Source organism: Equus asinus, chromosome 25 (genome assembly GCF_041296235.1).
Source record: "Equus asinus isolate D_3611 breed Donkey chromosome 25, EquAss-T2T_v2, whole genome shotgun sequence".
In the NCBI taxonomy this organism is placed as follows: Eukaryota; Metazoa; Chordata; class Mammalia; order Perissodactyla; family Equidae; genus Equus; species Equus asinus.
Window position 1 is genome coordinate 23,701,625 of NC_091814.1, and position 21,914 is coordinate 23,723,538.

Consider the following 21,914-nt stretch of genomic DNA (forward strand, 5'->3'; position numbering starts at 1 on the left):
CTTATGGGATGTGGCTAAAGCTGTGCTTACAAGAAAATGTATATTTTTAAGTGCACATATTTGGAAAAAAGAAAAGCTGAAAATTCATGAGTTTTGCATCAATCTCAAGAACATATAACAGTAAATTAAACCCCAAAAAAGTAGAAGAAAGGAAATGTGCACATAGACATGTCTGGAAGGATGTATACTTAAAATTATAGCAGTTTTCTCTCTTAGGGTAGGAATATGAATTAATTTTATTTTTCTGTATTTATATAAACTGTAACAAACAAAGCCATTTTCATTTTAGGGAAAAAAGTACTAGAGGAAAACATATTTTTAAAAAATCTAGACTGTTGTAGTGACAAACACCAGAAGCTATAAGCAAAAAGACTCATAAATTCAACTTCATATATGAAAATTTTCCATATGGTTAAAAATACTATAAACAAAAGCAAAGACAAATGACAAACTGGGGGAAATATTTACAACTCATCACAAACTGCTACTCTCTTTCGTTAAAAAAAAAGCCCTCTGGGGTCAGCCCGGTGGTGCAGTGGTTAAACTCGCACGTTCCACTTCGGTGGCTCGGGGTTCGCCAGTTTGGATTCCGGGTGCAGACATGGCACCGCTTGGCAAGCCATGCTGTGGTAGGTGTCCCATGTATAAAGTAGAGCAAGATGGGCATGGATGTTAGCTCAGGGCAAGTCTTCCTCAGCAAAAGAGGAAGATTGGCAAGAGTTAGCTGAGGGCTAATCTTCCTCAAAAAAAAAAAAACCCTCATAATAATTAGTAATTAGTAATCAGAAAAAAAAATGAATGATAAATTAAAAGGGACACAGAATATAAGAATTTACAGAAAAGGAAATACAAATGGATACCAAACCTATGAAAATTTATTCAGCCTTACTCATAATAAGAGAAATGGACATTAAAATTGTCTCGAGATTCTATTTCTATCATGGAATTGGCAAAAACAACTCTGTTGTTAATATTCTGATTTGTTTTGGGGGAAACCTTGTCATTTCATATATTGCTAATAGTAATATAAATTGGCTTAATCTTTATGGAGGGCAATTTGGAAACATTTAACAAAATTTAAAATGCACAAGCTTTTTGAGGCAACAGTTCCATATCTAAGTATTTATTGCACATGTACAAAGTGATGAAAAGACAAGGCTATTAACTGCAGCACTGTTTGTAATAGCAAGAGACTGACTATAATCTAACTATCCATCCATGAGGGTCTGGTTGAACAAATTATGGTAGATCCATACAATGAGATGCATCTACTAAAGAAGAAGGAAGAAGGGGAGGGAGACAAGGAACAAAAGAATGAGGTAGTTCTATATGTATTAATATGGAGCAGCCTCCAAGATATATTATTCAGTGAAAAAAGCAAGGTGCACAAATGTGTATAGTATGCTACCATTTGTATAAAAAGTTTTAAAAAAATGTATTTGTGTAATGGTAAATGCATTGGTATGTGTATTGGTAAATGCATAGAATATATTTGGAAGGTTATACAAAAAACTAGGTGGAGGGGAGGGGCCCCTGGGGAAGGGAACTGAGCAGCCAAGCAATGGGGTAAGAGGGAGAGTTACGTTACACTCTATATCCTTTTGTACCCTTTGAGTTTTGAGCAGGTGCATGGGTTACCTATTCAAAAATAAATATTTTAAAACCACATGTACGTAAAATTTTGTGTTCTGATTTTATAATTTATTTTATAAATATTTCCATATGGCATATTGCATAGAATTAATATTGTAACATTAATGGTTTCTAGGAGCTTTTTTCCTGTTATAAATAATGATCTGGATATTTGCTATTATTAATATAATACTATATTCCCTCATGCCTTCCTGCCTTACACACGCTCTTCTGTCTGCCTAGAATGCTATACTTCCCCTGCTCTCTCCTTGCCTGCATGTTCAATGGACCCATCCTAAGAGTTCCAGTTCAAATGCTATCAGCCTTACCCAATTCTCTCAGGCATACTTACTCAGACAGTACTTTGTATACTTCCAGAATAGAGATTTCTTATTTTATATTAATTCCCTGCATATTAGTTTCTCCTCCCCAAAGACTGTGTCTTTTTGTCTTTATTAACCAAATTCTCTGGCACTCCCAACCGTTGCCCAGATCTTACTAGCTAGTAGGTAGAGGTGAAGTCACATTATCAGTTAAGCTCGGAGTCCATAGTTCCACTCTATGGGTGATACCAACACCTCAGAGGGTCCTGTGCACACTTCAGCCCATTCCAGGGAGGGGGCTGGTTGTCTCATATGTGTTCCTGCAGCTCTGCTGTGCTTGGTTTAGAACCATCAGTCTCTCTTTGTGTTTTCAGAAACACAGTTTCACTACCGATTGTTGTCTGCCCTTTTAGGGCCATCCATAGGCCCCTGCCACCATCTCCAACCCCTCAGATCCCTGATGCTAGTTTCACATTGGCCTGGAAATGGTGGAAAGGCATATCAGTTGGTTAAGGATGTGATCTCTAAAGTCGGACTGTGCTTGGGATTGAATTCCAGTTCTACCATTTACTGGCTGTGTGATATAGGGCTTTCTTTCATTTGACCTGATTGTTTCTCAAATGTAATGCCTCAAAATTTGTTTCTTCAAAGGTAAATGGAGATAATGAGAGTACCTATCTTAAGCTTGTTGCCAGAACTAAAGGAGCTAATTTTGTAAAACGTTTAGGACAGTGTCTAGCACATAGTAAGCACAGTTACTTTTTATCATTCTCTTTACCAAGTTCTAACTGTGGACCCAATTCTCCACAGCATAACAGAGACCAAGTTATAATTTACAATAATTCTTTCCTGAAGTCTCCAGAATAATTAAAGGCAATAGCAAAAGAGAACATTTTCCAAAACTGGCTACGCATCTACACTGATCCTCTATAGGGTGGCTCCCTCCCTGTAGTAGAGCTAGCATTTTCCTCACCATTCTGAGGTATCTTCCAGCACACTGGAGTCCAGACCAACCCCTTAAAGACCAGAGGGAGGAAAATTTTCAATTCCTTCCATAATCCAAGGTTTATTTCCCTGATCTGATATTTATTTCTCCTTCTGTCCTCTGCGAGCTACCTTTTCCCCTGATGACTGACAATCGGACTTTCAACTACTTTCAGGGGCTCCCCCTGTGCCCAACTGTACTATCCCATCGAAACAATGGTCCGACATCAGTGCATTTCCCAGAATTGAGTTATCCAATCAATCCTGCCCAATTTCTTTTTATAACTGTTTTAGGATAATTTCCATGAGGGAAAGGACTCTGCCTGCCTTGTGCACTACATATTTCCAGTGCCTGGATGTAGTAGGGACTCCATAAACATTTGCTCAGGAATGAGTTCTTCCTTTGAAAAAAAATGAAGTTCAGGCCTACACACTCTTCTTTATCTTAGCTTCTGATCTCTTGTGAGAATTAATTAAAGCCCAGAATAAGCTAAATGCATAATTTAAAAATAAACACTTCTCTAAAAGAAATATACTCTACAGAGATGCAACTATGTGTACAATAGAGACAGCCCTTTGTATTATCATACATATTATGAGCTTTGCTTTGCTATGTCTAATAAGGTGATTTTCCAAAACAATGCCAGAAAAGTAAAATGCAGATTTAAAAAGACAGCTTTTCTGGTGCTTACCTTACCCATCAAGATATTCATTTATTTTAAAAATATTGATTGATCACTTACTTCGTGCCAGGCATTACAGCATTAGGTTTTAGAAATACGGCAATGAACAAGATAGACACACAGTCCCTACCTTGAGCTTCCAGTCTTTCAAGACAAATAATTAATAAAGTGTGACCAGTGGTTACCATAGGAGAAGTATTCTAAGGAATAGAGGTCTTGTGCCTGCACTTGAATGAGAGCAGCTCTGCACTGATCATTTCTGTATCTTGAGATTCCAAGTAAGATTTTGTTTATAAACCTGGCTCCACTACTAAAAACAGTTCGAAAATTACTGCCATATATTTTATCTGAATTTCATCCTGAAAGCCTGTTATGTGAATGAATGAAAAGACATTGTATATATAGTTACCACAACCTTATAAAGATTACTATCCTCCTTCTATAGGTGAGAAATGCATTTCACAAAGTTAAAGTAACTCTCCAAAGTCTTCCTCCCTCCCAACTTTATTGAGGAATACTTGACAAATACAATTGTATATATTTAAAGTGATGATTTGATATACGTGTACATGTGTATCATATACATATACACGTGAAGATTTTTTAAAGATTTTATTGTTTCTCCTTTTTCTCCCCAAAGCCCCTCAGTACATAGTTGTATATTCTTTGTTGTGGGTCCTTCTAGTTGTGGCATGTGGGATGCCGCCTCAGCATGGTTTGATGAGCAGTGAGTGCCATGTCCGCGCCGAGGATTCGAATCAATGAAACACTGGGCCGCCTGCAGCAGAGCGCGAGAACTTAACCACTCGGCCACGGGACCAGCCTCTAAAGATTTTATATACATATACACTGTGTAATGATTACCAAGATCAGGATAATTAACACATCAATCACCTTGAGTAGTTAACTCTTTTGTGTGTGTGTGTGTGTGTGTGTGTGTGGTGAGAATGCTTAAGATCTACTCTCAGATGGGACTGGCCCGGTGGCCGAGTGGTTAAGTTCATGTGCTGCGCTGTGGCAACCCAGGGTTTTGCCAGTTCGAATCCTGGGCATGGACATGACACCACTCATCAAGCCATGCTGAGGCGGCGTCCCACATGCCCCAACTAGAAGGACCCACAACTAAAAATACACAACTATGTACCAAGGGGCTTTGGGGAGAAAAAGGAAGAAAATAAAATCTTTTTTTTTTTTTATTAATGTTATGATAGATTACAACCTTGTGAGATTTCAGTTGTACATTTTTGTTAGTCATGTTGTGGGTACACCACTTCCCCCTCCGTGCCCTCCCCCCACCCCCCCTTTTCCCTGGTAACCACCGATCAGATCTCCTTCTCAATATACTAATTTCCACCTATGAGTGGAGTCATATAGAGTTCGTCTTTCTCTGACTGACTTATTTCGCTTAACATAAAATAAAATCTTTAAAAAAAAAATCTACTCTCAGCAACTTTCAAATATACAATATTGTATTATTAACTGTAGTCACTATGCTGTACATTAGATCTTCAGAATTTATTCTTATAACTGAAAGTTTGTATCCTTTGGCCTTCATTTTCCCATTTCCCCCTCCCCGCATCTCCAAAGTCTTTTGATGATTAAATCAAATAAGCCTCATTCCAGATCTCTGCACTCTGTACCACACCACAGTGCCTACACCCAAAAGGAAATAAATATTTCCCCTAGGAGAGAGATCTCTAGTGAGATATTACAAAGCTTTGTCTGAGCCTTATCCAGTATCCAATACTTTTAAAAAATACATAGCATGCTAAAAAAAAAAAAGACAAAAACCACATCATCGTCTCATGGAAAAAAAATTGGAAAAATAATCCAACATTCATTCATGATAAAAGCCCTCAACGCTAGGAATAGAAGGGAATTTCCTTAACCTGATAAAGAGCATCCATGAAAAGCCAAAAGCTATCATCATACTTAATGAAGAAAGGCAATGCTTTCACCCCTCAAATCAGAATAAGGCAAGGATGTTTGCTCTCAACACTTTTATTCAACATTGTATTGGACGTTTCAGCCATTAGAAATCAAGATATAGCATGCTTATCAAATTTGTAGATGGACTATAGAATTTGATGATTAATAGAATCTGATCCAAAATTACTGCCACAGGCTGGAACGATTAATGTTGCTCCATTACAAAATCTTATTATTGTACTCCGTTACAAAATATTAAATTAAAGCCAAAATTAATGTATTTAGCGTTAAAAACCACTGAGAGATACAAAATTCTGCAAAAGGATTACCGGGTACCCACTCTGTGCCATGCACTAGAGATAGAGACATGATTCCTTCCTAGATGAGTTAATTCCAGACGCCAAAATGTCTAGGCCAGACTAAAGCAAGTCTTCCTGTGACCTCTAAACTCCTTTGACACTTAAGAATTCTCTAATTCGATTGTGTTAATTCTTCAGGACCAAGACTATATACTATACTTTGATTCTCCATGGATTCCAATAATTATCAGAAGTACAATACCCTTTCATTGTATGGCTTCATTGGCCTCTGCTAACTCAACCGGGCTTCACGGAAGCTAAGTAAGCTTATTCGAAGCGGACACATGTGAATCGCGTGTTTTAGGAAGCCAGTGCCCAGAACAGTGCCTAGAACAACCTAAAATTCTAACGGCTTTCCAAGTCTGGGAAGGCGTCCGGAATGGTTGTCTGAGGTTTCTTCTCTGAGCATGAGCGGAAGTTATCCTTGGAACAGTCTGCTTTTTTTTTTTTTTAAACGATAGGTACCATATTCAGGACAGAGCCGTCCGTTTCCATTCTGTTCTTCCTGTTGTACCCACAAACAGGTGACCAGGTAACAAATTTGTCTTTGTTAGACAATAACGATCGCATTCAAAGAAGTCTTCAGGAAGCGCAACTCCTCATCTTCCCATAGTAAAGATGGCGGCGCCTCCAATGTAAACTGCAGGTAATACCACTTCCTCATTTCTCCTGCGCCCTCGTCCAAGATGGCGGACGAGGCTACTCGGCGTGTAGTGTCTGAGATCCCGGTGCTGAAGACTAACGCCGGACCTCGAGATCGGGAGTTGTGGGTGCAGCGACTCAAGGAGGAATATCAGTCTCTTATCCGGGTCAGTTATGCTTCCGCGGCCGACCGCGTCGCAAAAGGGTTGGGGGTAATCAGGTGTCCTTACGAATAGGCTCCGTGTGGAAGCCGCTTCTGGTTTTAAAGTTTAACTCCCAAAATCATAGAAATTGGACGATTGTAGGGCTGGGGGACTGAGGGGAAAAGCAGGGGAGGAGGCAGAAGAGACTCAGTTTAGGAGCCGCAGTAGGGCTAGACTTTCGGGCTGAAAGCAGCAGTTATTCTAGGGATACGCCTCCCCAGAAGGTGACGTGTCCCTCTGGCACGAGGTGTGTGCTCTCTTGGATGAAGGGGTGGGGGTCAAAAGAAATTTCTGGGGCCCTAAGACCCGGTCTGTATCTCTCTGCTCCCTCCTTCACTCTTTCTGAGCGAGGAACACACGTTAGGGTTGAAAATTCAAGTAGGTCTTCGTTGCAGAGAGTTGAGGAGCTGAGCTCACAGGAGCGAGCAGTGTTCTCAATCTCCCTTCTGTGGACAAAGAAGAAAGGTTTCCTTCTTTGCAGTGGTCTCTGTCTGTTTGAAAGGCCAGCAGCTCTCCTACTATGTATTCATATTCACTAAAAAAAAAAAAAAAAAAAAAGAAAGATGTTGTAGACCTAGTCTTAGGAAGGGGATCCCAAGCCGAATAAGATGGAGCCTACTGACATAGACAGAAACAGATCATTATAACACGTTATTTAAGTGGAGAGAGACAGGGAGAGGAAGACAGAGAAATTGCTAGGATGTTTTGAAGTAAGAGGTGAGATACTTAATCCAGCTTGGGTTTAGTCGAAGAAGCCTTCCTAGAAGAGGCAATGCTTGAGCTGAGACTTAAAGGGTAAACATAAGTTGCTCTGATACAACGTGAGGGTAAGAGAAGAACATCCAAGGCAAAGGGAACAGCATGAAAAAGGCATAGAAGCTAGAAATACCATAACGTGTATGAAGAATCACAAATAGTTCAGAGTTGCTAGAGCATCAAATGTATGGCAGGGAGTGGTAGGCAAGGCTTGAGAGAGAGGTTTGAGCACTTGAATTTTGTCTTGGAGGCATTGGGATATCTTTATAGGATTTTAAGCTGAGGAATAACATGGTCAGATTTGGGTTTAGATCAATCACAGTGGCAGTAGAGAGGAAAACAATTGACAAGGATAAGATTGAAGGTAGGAGACAAGTTAGGAGGCTGACATTAGCCCAGGTGAAAGAAAGATAGCGAAACTCAGCAGTTATCATGAGGATAGAGAGGAGAGAGAGATTTGAAGAATATTCAGAAGATAAAATCAGCAGGACATCGTGAAGGATTGGTGAAGTAAAGAAGAGAGAGGGGCAAGGATGATTCCCAGGTTTTGGGCTTGAGTGACTGAGTGAATGTTAATACTGCCACCTGAGATTGATGAGTGGAGAAATGAGTCTGAAGGATCAGGAGGAAATGCTGAGTTTGAGGTACCTGTGAAACGAAGGTAGAAATTTCAATATGTAGTTGGATACTGGAGTCTTGAAGCTCTGGGAAAAAATCTGGGTTAAAGATAAAGATTTGGAAGTCATCAGCATGTGGGTGCTAGCCAAAACTAGGACTATATGAGGTCCTTTAGAGAGGGAATCTGTGATAAAATGAGTTTGGGCTGAGAGCAGACACTATCAGAAGTGAGAAGAGAACCCAGGCGATACCATCAAATCTTTTGTGCATGCTAAATTGAGTGGAACCCAAACATTCTGTTCTCAGCTTTGGGCAAATCCACTACTTATCAGCATAGCTTTATCTTCGGTTTTGCTTAACTCAAAAAAGTTGGGTAAACTTTTTTTTCTTCCCCTGAGAAAAAGTAATCACACTTTTCTTCTGAGGGAGAAGGGACTGCCCTTGGCCCCAAATCCTTCCTCAAAGACCTCATTCTCTGCTTTTAGTATGTGGAGAACAACAAGAATGCGGACAATGATTGGTTCCGACTGGAGTCCAACAAGGAGGGGACTCGGTAGGCAGACCGTCTTGGGAGGTTTGGGGGTGGGAATGTTAGATGGCTTGAGCATTTTGGTGTCCCAAAGCCCACTGCCAGGCCTTCCCTGCCTGATAGTAGCTGTCTCCGCTCCCACAGCTCCAGAGTTCTCCAGTTCCCATCCCATGAGTCTCCCAGGCTGGCTACCTAAACAAAGAAGATGTCATTTGAGTATAAGAAGAATGGGCAAATTGCACTGAGGTTTGGTCTTTGTTACAGGTGGTTTGGAAAGTGCTGGTACATCCATGACCTCCTCAAATATGAGTTTGACATCGAGTTTGATGTGAGTAGGATGGAGTGGGAAATATAGAGGTTAGTAGAAGGGGAGGGATTAAGTGATTGCTAACAAGCTAACCTTTCTTGGAGGAACCAACAACAACTTTTAAAATGGGAGGGAAAAGCTGAGGTTTGAGGCAAGCATAGATTACAGTTACTCATCTCCATGTCCAGAATTCTGGTGTGTACTTGCTGCTTAGGGAGTTTGCCAAACATTTCAGTTGAATCAAGAAATGCGTGGGTCTGATTAGATTCGTTCCTTTCTATCCTGATTCTGTTTTATTAAGGCTTTATAATTCCTCCAGATTCCTATCACATATCCCACTACTGCTCCAGAAATTGCTGTCCCTGAACTGGATGGAAAAACGGCAAAGATGTACAGGTAGGACTGAATAGGAGATGGGAAAAGGTCAAAGAAGGCCTTAGGGAAGAACTCTGGGAGGCAGGAATTTTCCCAGAGTCTGCTGACCCAGAGGAGCTCCATACCGCCCTCTGCCAAGCCTGGGCAAAGTACTTAGCAGACCTTGTTCTCAATTCTCATTACAGTATTTTTCCTGTGTTCCCAAGAGGCTGCTATGCTATACGGTAAACCTTGCATGTCAACACCTTCTTCCCCTTGTCCCTCTCATAGGGGTGGCAAAATATGCCTGACAGATCACTTTAAGCCTTTGTGGGCCAGGAACGTGCCCAAGTTTGGATTAGCTCATCTCATGGCTCTGGGGGTAAGTTTGGGGTATTTGGTATTTAAGGGGGGGAGGGGCTAGGCCCTGAGTGGTATAAGAAAATATCTGAGAGTAAACAAAGAATAACAGTGTTTTCCTTTGGGCATGTTCCCCTAGAATCTCTCTAAGAAGGGGCTTCTGATGAAATAAGAGGCATCGACTGGGTGGTAGTAATCTCACAGGGTCTCCCTTGTGTTGCAGCTGGGTCCATGGCTGGCAGTCGAAATCCCGGATCTGATTCAGAAGGGTGTGATTCAGCATAAAGAGAAATGCAACCAATGAAGGATCAAGCCACTGAGGCAGGACAGAGGGAACTTTGATAGTCTACGTTCCTGTTTTCCTGTACATTACTCTTCTTACTCATCTAACTGCTTCCCCCCACATCCATTCACCCGTAATTGTTATGAAGTGGCTGCAGCAGGCCTTGCTCGGGGGGAAAAAACAACAACGGTATTGCTACTGAATTTCTAAGTTAGGCTACACGGGGAGGGGAAAGACTGGGGCTTGGGAAAACCGAAAGGCAATTTATATCCCTTTCCCAGGTGGAGCAATGTGAGATCCTGGAGGGATAGGGGGTGACTGAAAGTGGGTACATAGTCTTGTTGGTTTCTGAAGATAACTCGTCAATAAAAGCTGCTTCCTCTGGTGGTCTGTGGTTCTCATTGGTGGCTATTAAAGAGGGTGAGCACGTTAAAGGTGAGCAGGCGAAGACCCAAGGCACATGTACAACTACACTAGTTTGGGAGAGAGGGGAAAATGGAGGATGCTCTGGTGAGGAGCTGGGGAATGAAATCTTGACTGCTCTCCCTGCTGCTGGGATCTGCCCCTGTCCTGTAGCAGGGAGCTTACTGCTTTGGCCTGCAAGGTGCCTGAGGAATGGTTTTGCAGGGCCAGCATCCCCGCCTTCCAGGGATCTTCCCATCCCTATGTGGAGTGCTGGATGCTTCCCCAGAGGTCTGCTGACTGGACCCAGGCCCTGCAGCTTCTCACACTCGACCCCTGCTCCATGGGAAGGATCTGTGCTGCAAGCCTGGGGTCCATACTATGATTGTCAGATCTACATCGCTACGGGCACCCTGTACTTCAGGAACTTGCTTTGGAGCAATGGTTTAAAGAAATCCTGGGCAGGGCTGGGAAGCGGCTGTCCTAAAGTTGGCTACGTTTCCATGGTGTCGGCGGTGAAGCTAAGGGGGCGGGTTCACGCAAGCGCCAAGGAAGCGGGTGGGTGGATTCCCAGTGTGGCTGCGCAGGCGCCGTGAGAGACGGTGAAGCCGGTGACCGGTGGCCGGGCGGGACCAACAAAGATGGCGGCGGCCCCTGCGGCGGGAGAGATCTGGGCGATAGCTGCGGCTAAAGCTGCAGCCGGGCCCGCGGGGGAGCTGCACGGGGGTGGTAGGGGGTGGCCCTGAGCTGAGGCCTGGTCCCGGCTGGCCTCCCCCGCCGCCTCACCGGGGGACAGGTACAAGCCGGGGCGCTATGGCGTGGGGGGCCGAGGGAAGACTGCTCCAAACCCGAGGGGACGCCCTCTACAAAGGCAGAAGCGTGGGGGACCCAGCAGGCCTGGGAGAACTGGGCTGGAGAGACAGCATCCAGGGACCGCGGGGAATACGCCGCTGGACCCCGTAGCCAATCAGCGGCCTCGGCCTTTCTGCCCTCGAGGGGGGCGGTCCCGGCTAAAGCCCTGCTGTGGTGGGAGACGTGCAGAGATAAGGGGCCAGGAGTTGTTTGTCCTCCCTCCCTGCTACTGCCCCTGAGCCCCGAAACCACGTTGGAACTCAAAGGTGGGGGAGGGAGTGGTTTGCAAGTCACCCATTTAGTCTGCTTCATTTGCAGCTCGGGGCGGGGGGCAGGGTTTTGAGGGTGGAATGCTGTCTTTTGGACGGCTGTTCTTGCATCCACACCCCCTTTTGGCCAGACGTCTTAAGTGACCCAGGGTACGTCCCACTTGACTAGCCAGGTATGGGGGCCCTTGTCATGAGCGTTTAGATTATAGACAGCCAGGATAGGGACTATCATTGGCTTTTCAGTAAAGATGTATTCTGCACGAAGGGGATGAGGAATATAGAGTCAAAGCCAGGGGTGGCTATCTTTCATTCATTCATTTACTCAATGGACAATAAGTATTTACTTTGTGCCAAACACTATGCTAGGTACTGGAGATACAATGGTATGATAGACATGGTCGTGCCCTCAGTACCTGTAGAAGCTAATATGGTAGCCTAGGTTCTTACCACTCTCCATATTCAAATGCTGACCTTCTCTTCTCCTCCCAGGTCCAGCCTGTGGTGTCCACGATGCCCCAGGCCTCTGAGCATCGCCTGGGCCGGACCCGAGAGCCACCTCTTAATGTCCAGCCCAGAGTGGGATCCAAGCTATCATTTGCTCCCCGGGCCCGCAGCAAGGAGCGCCGAAACCCAGCCCCTGGGCCGAACCCCATGTTACGACCTCTGCCTCCCCGGCCAGGTCCTCCTGAGGAACGGCTCAAGAAACTGGAGCTGGGACGAGGACGGACCTCAGGCCCTCGTCCCAGAGGCCCTCTTCGGGCAGATCATGGAGTTCCCCTTCCTGGCTCACCACCCCCAACTGTGGCTCTTCCTGTCCCATCTAGGACCAACCTAACCCGTTCCAAGTCTGTGAGCAGTGGAGACTTGCGTCCAATGGGGATTGCCTTGGGAGGGCATCGTGGTGCCGCAGAGCTAGGGGCTGCACTGAGCCGCTTGGCACTCCGACCTGAACCACCCATCTTGAGACGTAGCACCTCTCTCCGCCGCCTTGGGGGCTTTCCTGGGCCCCCTACCTTGCTCAGCATACGGACGGAGCCCCCTGCTTCCCATGGCTCCTTCCATGTGATATCTGGCCGGCCCTCTGAGCCTTTCTACTTCGATGACAAGATGGTGAGGACTTGCCAGCACACGTGGCCTTCCACGCCCGTGTTCCTCCATGCCTCCAGTTTTCTTGCCATTGTATGGCTTTCCTTTCCCCCTTTTCTCCAAGTTTCTTTTTCAACCCCTTGTTACAGCAGCCTGGACTCTCCTCTTCCTTGCTTAAGTACCCTTGAGCCTCACAGACCCTGTTTGGGGTTGTCTGTGACTTCCCAGCATGGTGTACCATTTCGGTCCCCAGGGAATTAACCTAGCCATTTGGAATTCTTCTTTGGGTCTCCAGGCCCTTACTTTCCCTTGCTGTACCTTCTCTCCTAGGACGCTGCCTAGGCCTAATTAATCTCTGGAGCAGAAGAGGGGCGGGCTCAGAACATCTGAGCTAGTGTGGTTGCCCATTTCCCGAGCTAAGTGAGCTAGGCTGGTTGCAGTTGGAGCCATCAGGAAAGAGTGCAGGAAGAGGCCACGGGGGCAGGAGGGGGTCTTGGGGGCAGCAAGGTGGGGGTGGGGAGCAGCTGGGCAACCATGCCAGTGCTTGGGGAGTTGCCCCAGGAGCTGCAACGCCGGCTAACCAGGCAGAGGAGTAAGTGGGGGACAGGTGGGACAGCCATGGCTGAGTCCGTGGTACACTCAGCTGTGATGGGCTTACTGCTCATGGCCAGTGAGGTAGGGAGACCCCAATACCCAGTGAGGGGAAGAGGGTGGAGTTTGGGGTGAAGTAGGGGTGGGGGAGGCAGTGGGCAGCATGCTGTTGCAAGGTTAAAGTGCCAGGTGGGATATATGGGAACCTGCTGACTGTACTCCGACCTTCCAGGCTCACCACACACTGCTCCTGGGCTCTGGTCATGTTGGCCTCCGAAATCTGGGAAACACGGTGAGAACCACTCCCTTGTCCTTCCTCTCTAACAGGAATGTAAAATAGTGCTGGGGGCAGGGGGAACCTGCCGACTTGGGGAAGGTGTGGGAAAGAAGAGCACTGAAGCTCTCCTAAGGCTTCCTGGGCACTGGTCTGGAGAGATAATGGCAGTGTCTCTCCTGCTCCCCAGTGCTTCCTGAATGCTGTGCTGCAGTGTTTGAGCAGCACTCGGCCTCTTCGGGACTTCTGTCTGCGAAGGGACTTCCGGCAAGAGGTGCCTGGAGGGGGCCGAGCCCAAGAGCTCACTGAAGGTGGGACGACAACTCCTACTCCCCCCTTTCAAGTCCGCTTTTCCCCAACCCCTTGCAGGTCCATCTGCCAGTGTTAGTGGCCCCAACCCTTAAGTCTGGCAGTTGTATCTGTTTTTCCCAGTACCTGCTTTCCTAGAGGTTGTTGTCCACCCTTTGAGCCTCCTCTTGCTTGCCTCTTCCAGTCATTAACCTTTGTTTCCCTTCTCCACTCCCACTCCAATAGCCTTTGCAGATGTGATTGGTGCCCTGTGGCACCCTGACTCCTGCGAAGCTGTGAATCCTACTCGATTCCGCGCTGTCTTCCAGAAATATGTTCCCTCCTTCTCTGGATACAGGTGAGAGAGCTGAAGTGTACAGGATTTCTCTCTGGCCATTGTGTGGGGGTAGAGCCAAGCAGGGGCCCTGGCAACATTGTTCTGAGCCTCAAGATGTTCTTCATCCAGGAAGTGCGGGCTGACGTCTAGGTAGGGGATAGTGTCTGTGGACTAGGCAGGGGCCAGTTGCCCATACTCTTTGTCTGGCTGTAGCCAGCAGGATGCCCAAGAGTTCCTGAAGCTCCTCATGGAGCGGCTGCACCTTGAAATCAACCGACGAGGCCGCCGGGCTCCACCAATCTTGGCCAACAGTCCAGCTCCCTCTCCACCCCGCCGCGGAGGGGCTCTGCTAGAAGAACCTGAGTTAAGGTGAGGTCACTCTTCCTCCCGCTTCTCCCAAGTAGTTTATCAGCAGCATTCATCCTTCACAGAACTGAGCTAGTCAAGATTGAGGAGGTAGGGTCTAGGGAAATGCTTAGCCTAGAAAATGGTCTGAGAAACAGTGCATAACTAGGAGGAAGTCAGGAGGAAGGAGGCTAAAGGGCCAGAGGGAGGCAGGGGATAGTGCTAGGGTGTCACCATTTTGAGGGAGGGGGGGATAATTAATTTACAATCAGGTACGTAAGGGTTTGAGGCGAGGCGTCTGCATGCCATCTTCCTTTTCCTCTCACCTTGGATTCGCCCAGAAAGTCCTCTGAAGCATTGCTCCTTTGACTCTTCCTTGAAATTTAGAGAAGGAGCTGGGGTGTGGATGGGGTACAGAGGTCTGTGGATCAGTTCAGTGGTGTTGGGGGGCCCAGTGTTCTGCTGTCTCATGGGTGCTCCCCACTTCCCTTGATCTGTGGTAGTGATGATGACCGAGCCAACCTAATGTGGAAGCGTTACCTGGAGCGAGAGGACAGCAAGATTGTGGGTATGGAATGGGGCAAAACAGTGGGGGAAAATTAGTGTGTGGGGCTGCACCCTTGGGAGAAAAAATTGCTGCTGTCAAGGGGTGTGAGAACAAGACTAGATGATGAAAATGTGGAAAAGGTGTGAGGGATTTGTTAGGCGTGTTGGTGGTGGGAAAGGAAGGGTCAGGCAGAGGGGTGGGAAGAGGTGGGAATCCAAGGAAGCATCTCAGGCATCCCACAGTAACTGTTTCTCCTGCCCCTTTGCTTCTATCTAGACCTGTTTGTGGGCCAGTTGAAAAGTTGTCTCAAGTGCCAGGCCTGTGGGTATCGCTCCACGACCTTCGAGGTTTTTTGTGACCTGTCCCTGCCCATCCCCAAGGTGGGATTCCAGAGGATTCCAGGGGTGGATGGGATATGGGTTCTGCGACCCAATCCTACCCACCTCCAGAGTGTGGGAGGGAACCCTGTGGGTCTCTGGAGCGGAATTGAATCCTGGGTTGATTGAGAAGAATTGGAAAAGCAAATTCAGAACATGCTGACCCTTCATTCCTCTTTCCCCCCTAGAAAGGATTTGCTGGGGGCAAGGTGTCTCTGCGGGATTGTTTCAGCCTTTTCACCAAGGAAGAAGAGCTAGAATCGGAGAATGCCCCAGTATGTGGGGGTTCACAAGGGATATAGTAAGGGTGGGAGACATGGGAGGGGAGCTCCATATAGGTAAAAGGGGTTGCATGATGCCTTAGTATGGGGAAGAATAGTTATATATCTGGGTTTGTGTTGGAGTCTGACATGTCCTGGTACTCCTAGGGCAAAGAGGGAGTGGCCCAGAGGATACAGAAGTATTGGGGAGAATAGTAAGTTGTTGTGTGAGTCAGGGTGTTGGAAAACCAATTGAGGTGAGGAGCACCTTAACCAAACATTATTTAACATTTTTTCAGGTGTGTGACCGATGTCGGCAGAAAACACGAAGTACTAAAAAGTTGACAGTACAAAGATTCCCCCGAATCCTTGTGCTCCGTATCCTAATCTTCAAATTCTTATTTCTCCCATCCATTCTTGTTTCTTTCTTAATTTTTATTTTTTATTGCAGTAACATTGGATTATAACATTATGTAGCCCTCAGATATACATCGCAAAATACCTCGAACTCTGTGCAGATCACATGTTCACCACCCAAAAACTAATTATAATCCATCACCACACATGTGTGCCCAATCCCCCCTTGTGCCCTCCCCCGACCCCTCCCATCCATTCTTTTTCCTCATTCTCCATGTTTGCAGAGGCTGGACATTTGGGAATTGAATTTTCCGTAGGAAAAGCTTGCTACTCCACCTTTCCCTACCATGCTCCCAGTGTGTCTTCTGGGAGGAAAGTGGGCAGCATTCAAGACCCCAGTCCGCCTCAGAGGCCCTCTGCCTCCCTGATGCTCCTTAACCAGGGCTTAGATCTTAATCGATTTTCCGCCTCCCGAGGCTCCATCAAGAAAAGTTCAATAGGTGTAGACTTCCCACTGCAGCGACTGAGCCTAGGGGACTTCGCCAGTGACAAGGCTGGTGAGTCTGGTAGGGAAGGTCCTAAGGAGCCCCACCAAGGGGAGGGAGAGAGTGGGAGCTGGGCACAGCTCTGTAGAATTTAATCATCTCTAACCCTGCAGGAAGCCCCATCTATCAGCTGTATGCCCTTTGCAACCACTCGGGCAGCGTCCACTATGGCCACTACACAGCCCTGTGCCGGTGCCAGACTGGTTGGCATGTCTACAATGACTCTCGGTGAGAAGAGCCTCCTATTCAACTCCTGCCCCATTCCCACCGCAGCCCCTCACCCCTCTCCCTAATACAAAGCCCCAGGAGAATCCAGTGCCTGGTGAAAGGAGAGGTGGGGTCTCTCCTGATCTCTTCCTGTTTACAGTGAGGTTGATCTTGTGGGGAGGAGGGAATCTACAGGAATGATCACAACCCTTTCCCCATCTGCCTTCTTCCTAGTGTCTCCCCTGTCAGTGAAAACCAGGTGGCATCCAGTGAAGGCTACGTGCTGTTCTACCAACTGATGCAGGAGCCACCCCGGTGCCTGTGACACCCCCTTTGAGCCCTGGCACCTGTGAAACCCTTTCAACACCCTTAAGCCCCAGGCTCCCCATTTACCTCAGAGACGTCTATTTTTGTGTCTTTTTAATCAGGGAGGGGGGAGGGGGTGGTTGTAGCTCCCATTATTTTTTTTATTAAAAAGTACCCTTCCACTTGGAGGCTCCCTTGTCTCCCGGCCCCATGTACAGAGCTCCCCAAGCCCCTGCCCGTGTACAGCCCCCAGACCCTCTACAATCTCACTTTTTGTGAATAAATTTATTAAGAAAAAGTGATGTCATTTGTGTTCGTGCTCAGGGTGCGGAGATACAGAACTCGGCCGAATAGGAGTTTTCCTGGGACCCAGTTCCCTCTCTGAACAGATGGGGGTGCTCTCGGAGCCGCGTTGGGGTGGGGATGGCAGTGCCGGACAGGCTCATGTCAACGTTTGCCCAAAGCAGTGAAGGTTTCCGTTGGGAGGAAAAAAGGGAATGCAAACTTGAGACTTGTGAAGCTGCGGGGAAGCCTGGAACTAGAGTGCAGGCACCGGGGCGACGGGTCCTGCAGGCAAAGGGGCTGCCCCTCGAGGGCAAGGCACCCAAGGACCCCTGTTGACAAACACTGGGTACGTTGCTGGGCGGCCCTGGCTCCCGTAGGCCCAGGCTGTTGCTAACATCAAGGAGCTGTTTATGGAGCCGCCTCCCCACGGACCAGCTTCCAGTGTCCCTATCTACTCTCGCTACAACCAAAGCTCATGGGGCCTTCGCTCCAGGGTCCTCACCCTACCTAGGCCTGGGAAGCTTGAGCTGGGGAATGCTAAGCAGGATTCAGCTCTCACCGCCCCGGCCCGGCGGGGAGGGCAGCGCCAAATACCGCAGCTCACTCTAACCTGGCACGGAACGTGTTAACCTCCGGCTCTACGGAGCGGCCCCTGAAACCCGCCGTCCCTCCGCCTATGCTGGGGAGCCATGGCCAGCTCAGTGTTTTCATTGGTGAATGTGATCCGGGGCCTTCCAAGACCCACCAATCCAGAAGCAGGAAAGATAGGCTCGGGAGCGTGCCGCGAGAATAGAGTGGATGGAGCGTCGGAGAGGCCGAAAGGGTTGGGAGCGGAGGTGGCGACTCGGAGTCCTAGGCCTAGTGAGGCGTGGGAGGCAGAGCGCCCCAGAACTCAGGCGGCCAGTCGGCGCCCGGAACCCGGCGCCGGCAGATAGGGTGGGTGTGGCCCTTATCTGCCTCCCCGCGGAGCGCTGGGTGGACGAAGTCTTGAGACCTCTTTTTCTTTCTCCCTCATTTTCTCTCGTCCCTCTCGTGGTGAGTCCTGGGCCCTGGGCGGGCACCTCACCGTCCCACCGCCCCATTCTCTGGCTCTGCCTTTGTTTCCCCTAAAGCAGTGAGTGGCCGGGGCTGGAGCGTGGTACCGGCGGAGCTTCTGGAGAGCAGGGTGTCCCCCGCTCAGCCTGTCCCGATCGCTCCATCTCCCTCAGGCTTCCCAATGGGTCGGACCGTGGTCGTCCTGGGCGGAGGCATCAGCGGCTTGGCCGCGAGTTACCACCTGTGCCGGGCCCCTTGTCCACCCAAGGTGAGTGCCCCACTGTGCCCGAGGGAGCCTCCTTTAATACCCTTGTCCCGATTCTGGCAAAAGGTGGATCCTGGCCCGCGGGATCGCCGCTCCCTCCACACCCTTTACCCCTCCGCTGTAGGCGGTGCTGCAGTGGCCCCCTTGTTTCCCCACAAGGTGGTCCTGGTGGAGGGCAGCGAGCGTCTGGGAGGCTGGATCCGCTCAGTCCGAGGTCCAGATGGTGCTATCTTTGAACTTGGACCTCGAGGAATTCGGCCAGCGGGAGCTCTGGGAGCCCGGACCTTGCTCATGGTGAGAGGCTTGTGGAATGCCAGGAGAGGCTGCCAGGGGCCTTCACTAGAGGATAGACTTGAGGGGCGGGAGTATATTTGGTGATCAGTCCGTTCCTTAGTTTCTCCTCTTCCTGAGGATGTATGGAGTAGGTTTCTGAGCTTGGCTTGGAATCAGAAGTGTTACCTGTCCGGGGAGACCATCCAGCTGCCCAGAACAGGTTCCTGTATGTAGGCGGTGCTCTGCACGCCCTGCCCTCTGGCCTCAGGTAATACTATCACCTGTTTACTGCACATTCTTCTACTGGGTCCCCAGCCTCACATTCCTTTCATTTTTCTCATCTCCCAGTTTGTCAGCCCTCCCCGCAAAAGGGGCCAAATGAATGGAAATGACCCGCTGGAGCTGGGGAGGTAAATCAGAGCTCCCTCCTCATGCTTTCTTCCATGCAGGGGGCTACTCCGCGCTTCACCTCCCTTCTCCAAACCGCTGCTCTGGGCGGGGCTGAGGGAGTTGATCACGCCCCCAGGCAAAGACCCTGATGAGACTGTGCACAGTTTTACCCAGCGCCGCCTTGGACCTGAGGTGACACTGCCCAGAGGCCCCAAATCCCTCCCCTCCTAAGCCAGCTGCAGAGCCCCCTGCTCAAACCTACTACCTAGGGGCTCTTCTGTATCATTTAGGAATGCCCTTTTCTTTTTATACCCTGTAGTCCCTAAAAGTCAGTGTTGGGGGTGATCTTATAATGGGACTGCTCCCCAACCCAAACCCTACCCCACCCCCATTCCCTACCAAGTAGGGGCAGTGGAAACCAGTCAGTGTAGCTTATTCCTTGGCCTCTCAGTCCCAGTCTCACCCTTAAGGTGGCGTCTCTAGCCATGGACAGTCTCTGCCGTGGAGTGTTTGCAGGCAACAGCCGTGAGCTCAGCATCAGGTCCTGCTTTCCCAGTCTCTTCCAAGCTGAGCAAACACATCGTTCCGTATTACTGGGGCTGCTGCTGGGGGCAGGTGAGGGGGGGGATTGGTTCAAGGGGTGAAGATATTAAGGACTGCCAGAGTGAGGGACTAGAGGCAAGGGATGCTCTTTTATTGATTCTTCTCTGCTTCCTCCTCTGCAGGGCGGAGACCGCAGCCAGACTCAGCACTCATTCGCCAGGCCCGAGCCGAGCGCTGGAGCCAGTGGTCACTCCGTGGAGGACTGGAGAGGTTGCCCCAGGCCCTTAATACCCACCTGACTAGTAGGGGGGTCAGTGTTCTCAGAGGCCAGCCAGTGTGTGGGCTTAGCCTCCAGGCAGAAGGGCGCTGGAAGGTAAGAGAGCCCCCTGGAGTGTAATGAACCTGTGTGTTAGTTTTCATCTTTGCCTAAATTTTTTAATCAGGCCAGGGCTGGCAGGAGTGCAGTACCTCATTGTTTTCCTGTCTTAGAAGCAATTTAAATATGGGCTACCCCAGGTTCTTAGGCCTTCCTCCAAGACCCTTAGGATCCAGGTCTGTAGATAGAGGTAGTGCTTATAAGTGGCTCAGAGATAGGGAAAGGAACAATCCAGCTCCACTGAACATTTCAGAGTGGCCACACTGGCCCTCAGTCTGGCCCACTTCCTGAAGTAATAGGGGGTGATTTTTGTGCTGACTGCACACTTAATCTCTTCATCCTGGTCAGCACCCAGTCTCTCCTGCCACTTGGGTGCCTTGGAAACTGAGGCAAAATTTCCACTATCTCTGTCTCTCACAAATGTTTTCATCCTCTCAGGTGTCTCTAGGGGACAGCAGCCTGGAGGCTGACCACATCATTAGTACTGTTCCAGCTTCAGGTAATGGGGTGGCAGCCTTCCCCTTCCCCAACCAGGGTGAGGCAAGCTGTAGCTTTCTGGGCCAGAAGGACCATACCATGCCCCTGAATTGGTCATCCCTTTGGGAGGCTAATTCCAAGGAGGGTTGATGAAACTGTAGTGTGAATGCCTCCTAAAGTAGGCCTCTGCCTGCCCCCCTCCAGTGCTGAGCAAGCTACTCCCTGCTGAGGCTGCACCTCTGGCTCATGCCCTGAGTACCATCACTGCTGTATCTGTGGCGGTGGTGAATCTGCAGTACCGAGGAGCTCGTCTACCTGTCCAGGTGTGACACAGAGGAAGGGGAGACATGGGCTCAACAGGGACTCTTCCCACCTGACTCTGTTTCTTCCATTTCTCCAGGGATTTGGACATTTGGTGCCATCCTCAGAAGACCCAGGCATCCTGGGAATTGTGTACGACTCAGTTGCTTTCCCTGAGCAGGATGGGAGCCCCCCTGGCCTCAGAGTGACTGTGAGAGGAAGCAGCTTTGTTCAGTGGGGGTTTCCCAAGGATCCCCCTGTGCCCCGGTATAGGTAAGGTCAGGCTTGTCAGTGCTATATCCCCTCCCTAGGTGATGCTGGGAGGTTCCTGGTTACAGACACTGGAAGCCAGGGGCTCTGTCTTATCTCGGGAGCTATTCCAACAGCAAGCACAGGAAGCAGCTGCCACACAATTAGGACTGAAGGAGCCACCAAGTCACTGCTTGGTCCATCTACACAAGGTGAGTTGGGATAAAGTCAGCCCGCCCCCTCACCCCCACCCCCGCCGAAGGCCTTGAAGGCAGGGACCGGTATATTTGTCATTGTCCACCAAGACCCAGGATATCAATAATAAACTTTTCCCTGTATCTCCTCTTCCTTCCCCAGAACTGCATCCCCCAGTATACACTAGGCCACTGGCAAAAACTGGGTAAGTTGGGAAAGCAGCTGGGCTGAGGGAGGCCAACGAAATCAGACCCCCAACTGTAACTTTCCTTTTATCCTTTCTTTCCAGAGTCAGCTACCCAATTCCTGGCTGCTCAAAGGCTGCCCCTCACTCTGGCTGGAGCCTCCTATGAGGGGGTTGCTGTCAATGACTGTATAGAGAGTGGGCGCCAGGCAGCAGTCCGGGTCCTGGGCACAGAACCTAATAGCTAATAACCTAATAGCTAATAGCTCTCACTTCTTCCTGCCCCTGCTGGCAGGGATTCTCTCACTCATGAAAATAAAAGTCGCTGGAGCTTGGC

At 48.7% G+C, this 21,914-nt stretch overlaps 3 protein-coding genes across 8 annotated transcripts; all 3 read left to right on the forward strand.

Annotated features, from left to right (window-relative positions):
* The first annotated feature begins 6,263 nt into the window (after nt 1-6,263).
* Nucleotides 6,264-10,348, forward strand: UFC1 (ubiquitin-fold modifier conjugating enzyme 1). 2 transcript variants are annotated; one of them, XM_070498118.1, is made up of 7 exons: nt 6,264-6,442; nt 6,557-6,719; nt 8,615-8,682; nt 8,923-8,986; nt 9,285-9,361; nt 9,611-9,701; nt 9,903-10,348. In XM_070498118.1, exons 2-7 carry the CDS (start codon nt 6,597-6,599, stop codon nt 9,981-9,983), a joined length of 504 nt encoding a protein of 167 aa, XP_070354219.1. In that variant the 5' UTR covers nt 6,264-6,442; nt 6,557-6,596; the 3' UTR covers nt 9,984-10,348. The 2 variants fall into 2 exon arrangements, with proteins under 2 accessions (XP_070354219.1, XP_044613617.1); XM_044757682.2 differs by lacking the exon at nt 9,611-9,701 and adding an exon at nt 9,526-9,564 and having other exon boundaries at nt 6,347-6,719.
* Nucleotides 10,349-10,945: 597 nt separating this feature from the next.
* On the forward strand, nt 10,946-17,311 carry USP21 (ubiquitin specific peptidase 21). Its single transcript, XM_014835471.3, has 13 exons — nt 10,946-11,160; nt 11,975-12,595; nt 13,395-13,454; nt 13,627-13,747; nt 13,971-14,082; nt 14,275-14,430; nt 14,910-14,974; nt 15,230-15,333; nt 15,519-15,605; nt 15,890-15,968; nt 16,397-16,504; nt 16,606-16,720; nt 16,934-17,311. Exons 2-13 carry the CDS (start codon nt 11,996-11,998, stop codon nt 17,022-17,024), a joined length of 1,698 nt encoding a protein of 565 aa, XP_014690957.1. The 5' UTR covers nt 10,946-11,160; nt 11,975-11,995; the 3' UTR covers nt 17,025-17,311.
* A 730-nt stretch (nt 17,312-18,041) lies between these two features.
* Nucleotides 18,042-21,912, forward strand: PPOX (protoporphyrinogen oxidase). 5 transcript variants are annotated; one of them, XM_014835473.3, is made up of 13 exons: nt 18,042-18,226; nt 18,499-18,593; nt 18,750-18,884; nt 19,016-19,131; nt 19,313-19,445; nt 19,724-19,868; nt 19,979-20,169; nt 20,611-20,671; nt 20,854-20,972; nt 21,050-21,160; nt 21,261-21,410; nt 21,556-21,598; nt 21,683-21,912. In XM_014835473.3, exons 2-13 carry the CDS (start codon nt 18,507-18,509, stop codon nt 21,823-21,825), a joined length of 1,434 nt encoding a protein of 477 aa, XP_014690959.1. In that variant the 5' UTR covers nt 18,042-18,226; nt 18,499-18,506; the 3' UTR covers nt 21,826-21,912. The 5 variants fall into 5 exon arrangements, with proteins under 5 accessions (XP_014690959.1, XP_014690960.1, XP_044613609.1 ...); XM_014835474.3 differs by having other exon boundaries at nt 18,057-18,325; XM_044757674.2 differs by lacking the exon at nt 19,016-19,131 and having other exon boundaries at nt 18,062-18,226.
* The last annotated feature ends 2 nt before the right edge of the window (nt 21,913-21,914 follow it).

Coding starts and splice junctions, on each gene's coding strand:
- UFC1 (XM_070498118.1), top strand. CDS start 6,597: ATGGCGGACGAGGCTACTCGGCGTGTAGTGTCTGAGATCCCGGTGCTG. Junction 8,987..9,284: donor AGTTTGACATCGAGTTTGAT/GTGAGTAGGATG, acceptor TAATTCCTCCAG/ATTCCTATCACATATCCCAC. Junction 9,362..9,610: donor AAAACGGCAAAGATGTACAG/GTAGGACTGAAT, acceptor TCCCTCTCATAG/GGGTGGCAAAATATGCCTGA.
- USP21 (XM_014835471.3), top strand. CDS start 11,996: ATGCCCCAGGCCTCTGAGCATCGCCTGGGCCGGACCCGAGAGCCACCT. Junction 15,334..15,518: donor TGTCCCTGCCCATCCCCAAG/GTGGGATTCCAG, acceptor TTTCCCCCCTAG/AAAGGATTTGCTGGGGGCAA. Junction 16,505..16,605: donor CTTCGCCAGTGACAAGGCTG/GTGAGTCTGGTA, acceptor CTAACCCTGCAG/GAAGCCCCATCTATCAGCTG.
- PPOX (XM_044757673.2), top strand. CDS start 18,089: ATGGAGCGTCGGAGAGGCCGAAAGGGTTGGGAGCGGAGGTGGCGACTC. Junction 20,170..20,610: donor AGGCAGAAGGGCGCTGGAAG/GTAAGAGAGCCC, acceptor TCATCCTCTCAG/GTGTCTCTAGGGGACAGCAG. Junction 20,672..20,853: donor TAGTACTGTTCCAGCTTCAG/GTAATGGGGTGG, acceptor GCCCCCCTCCAG/TGCTGAGCAAGCTACTCCCT.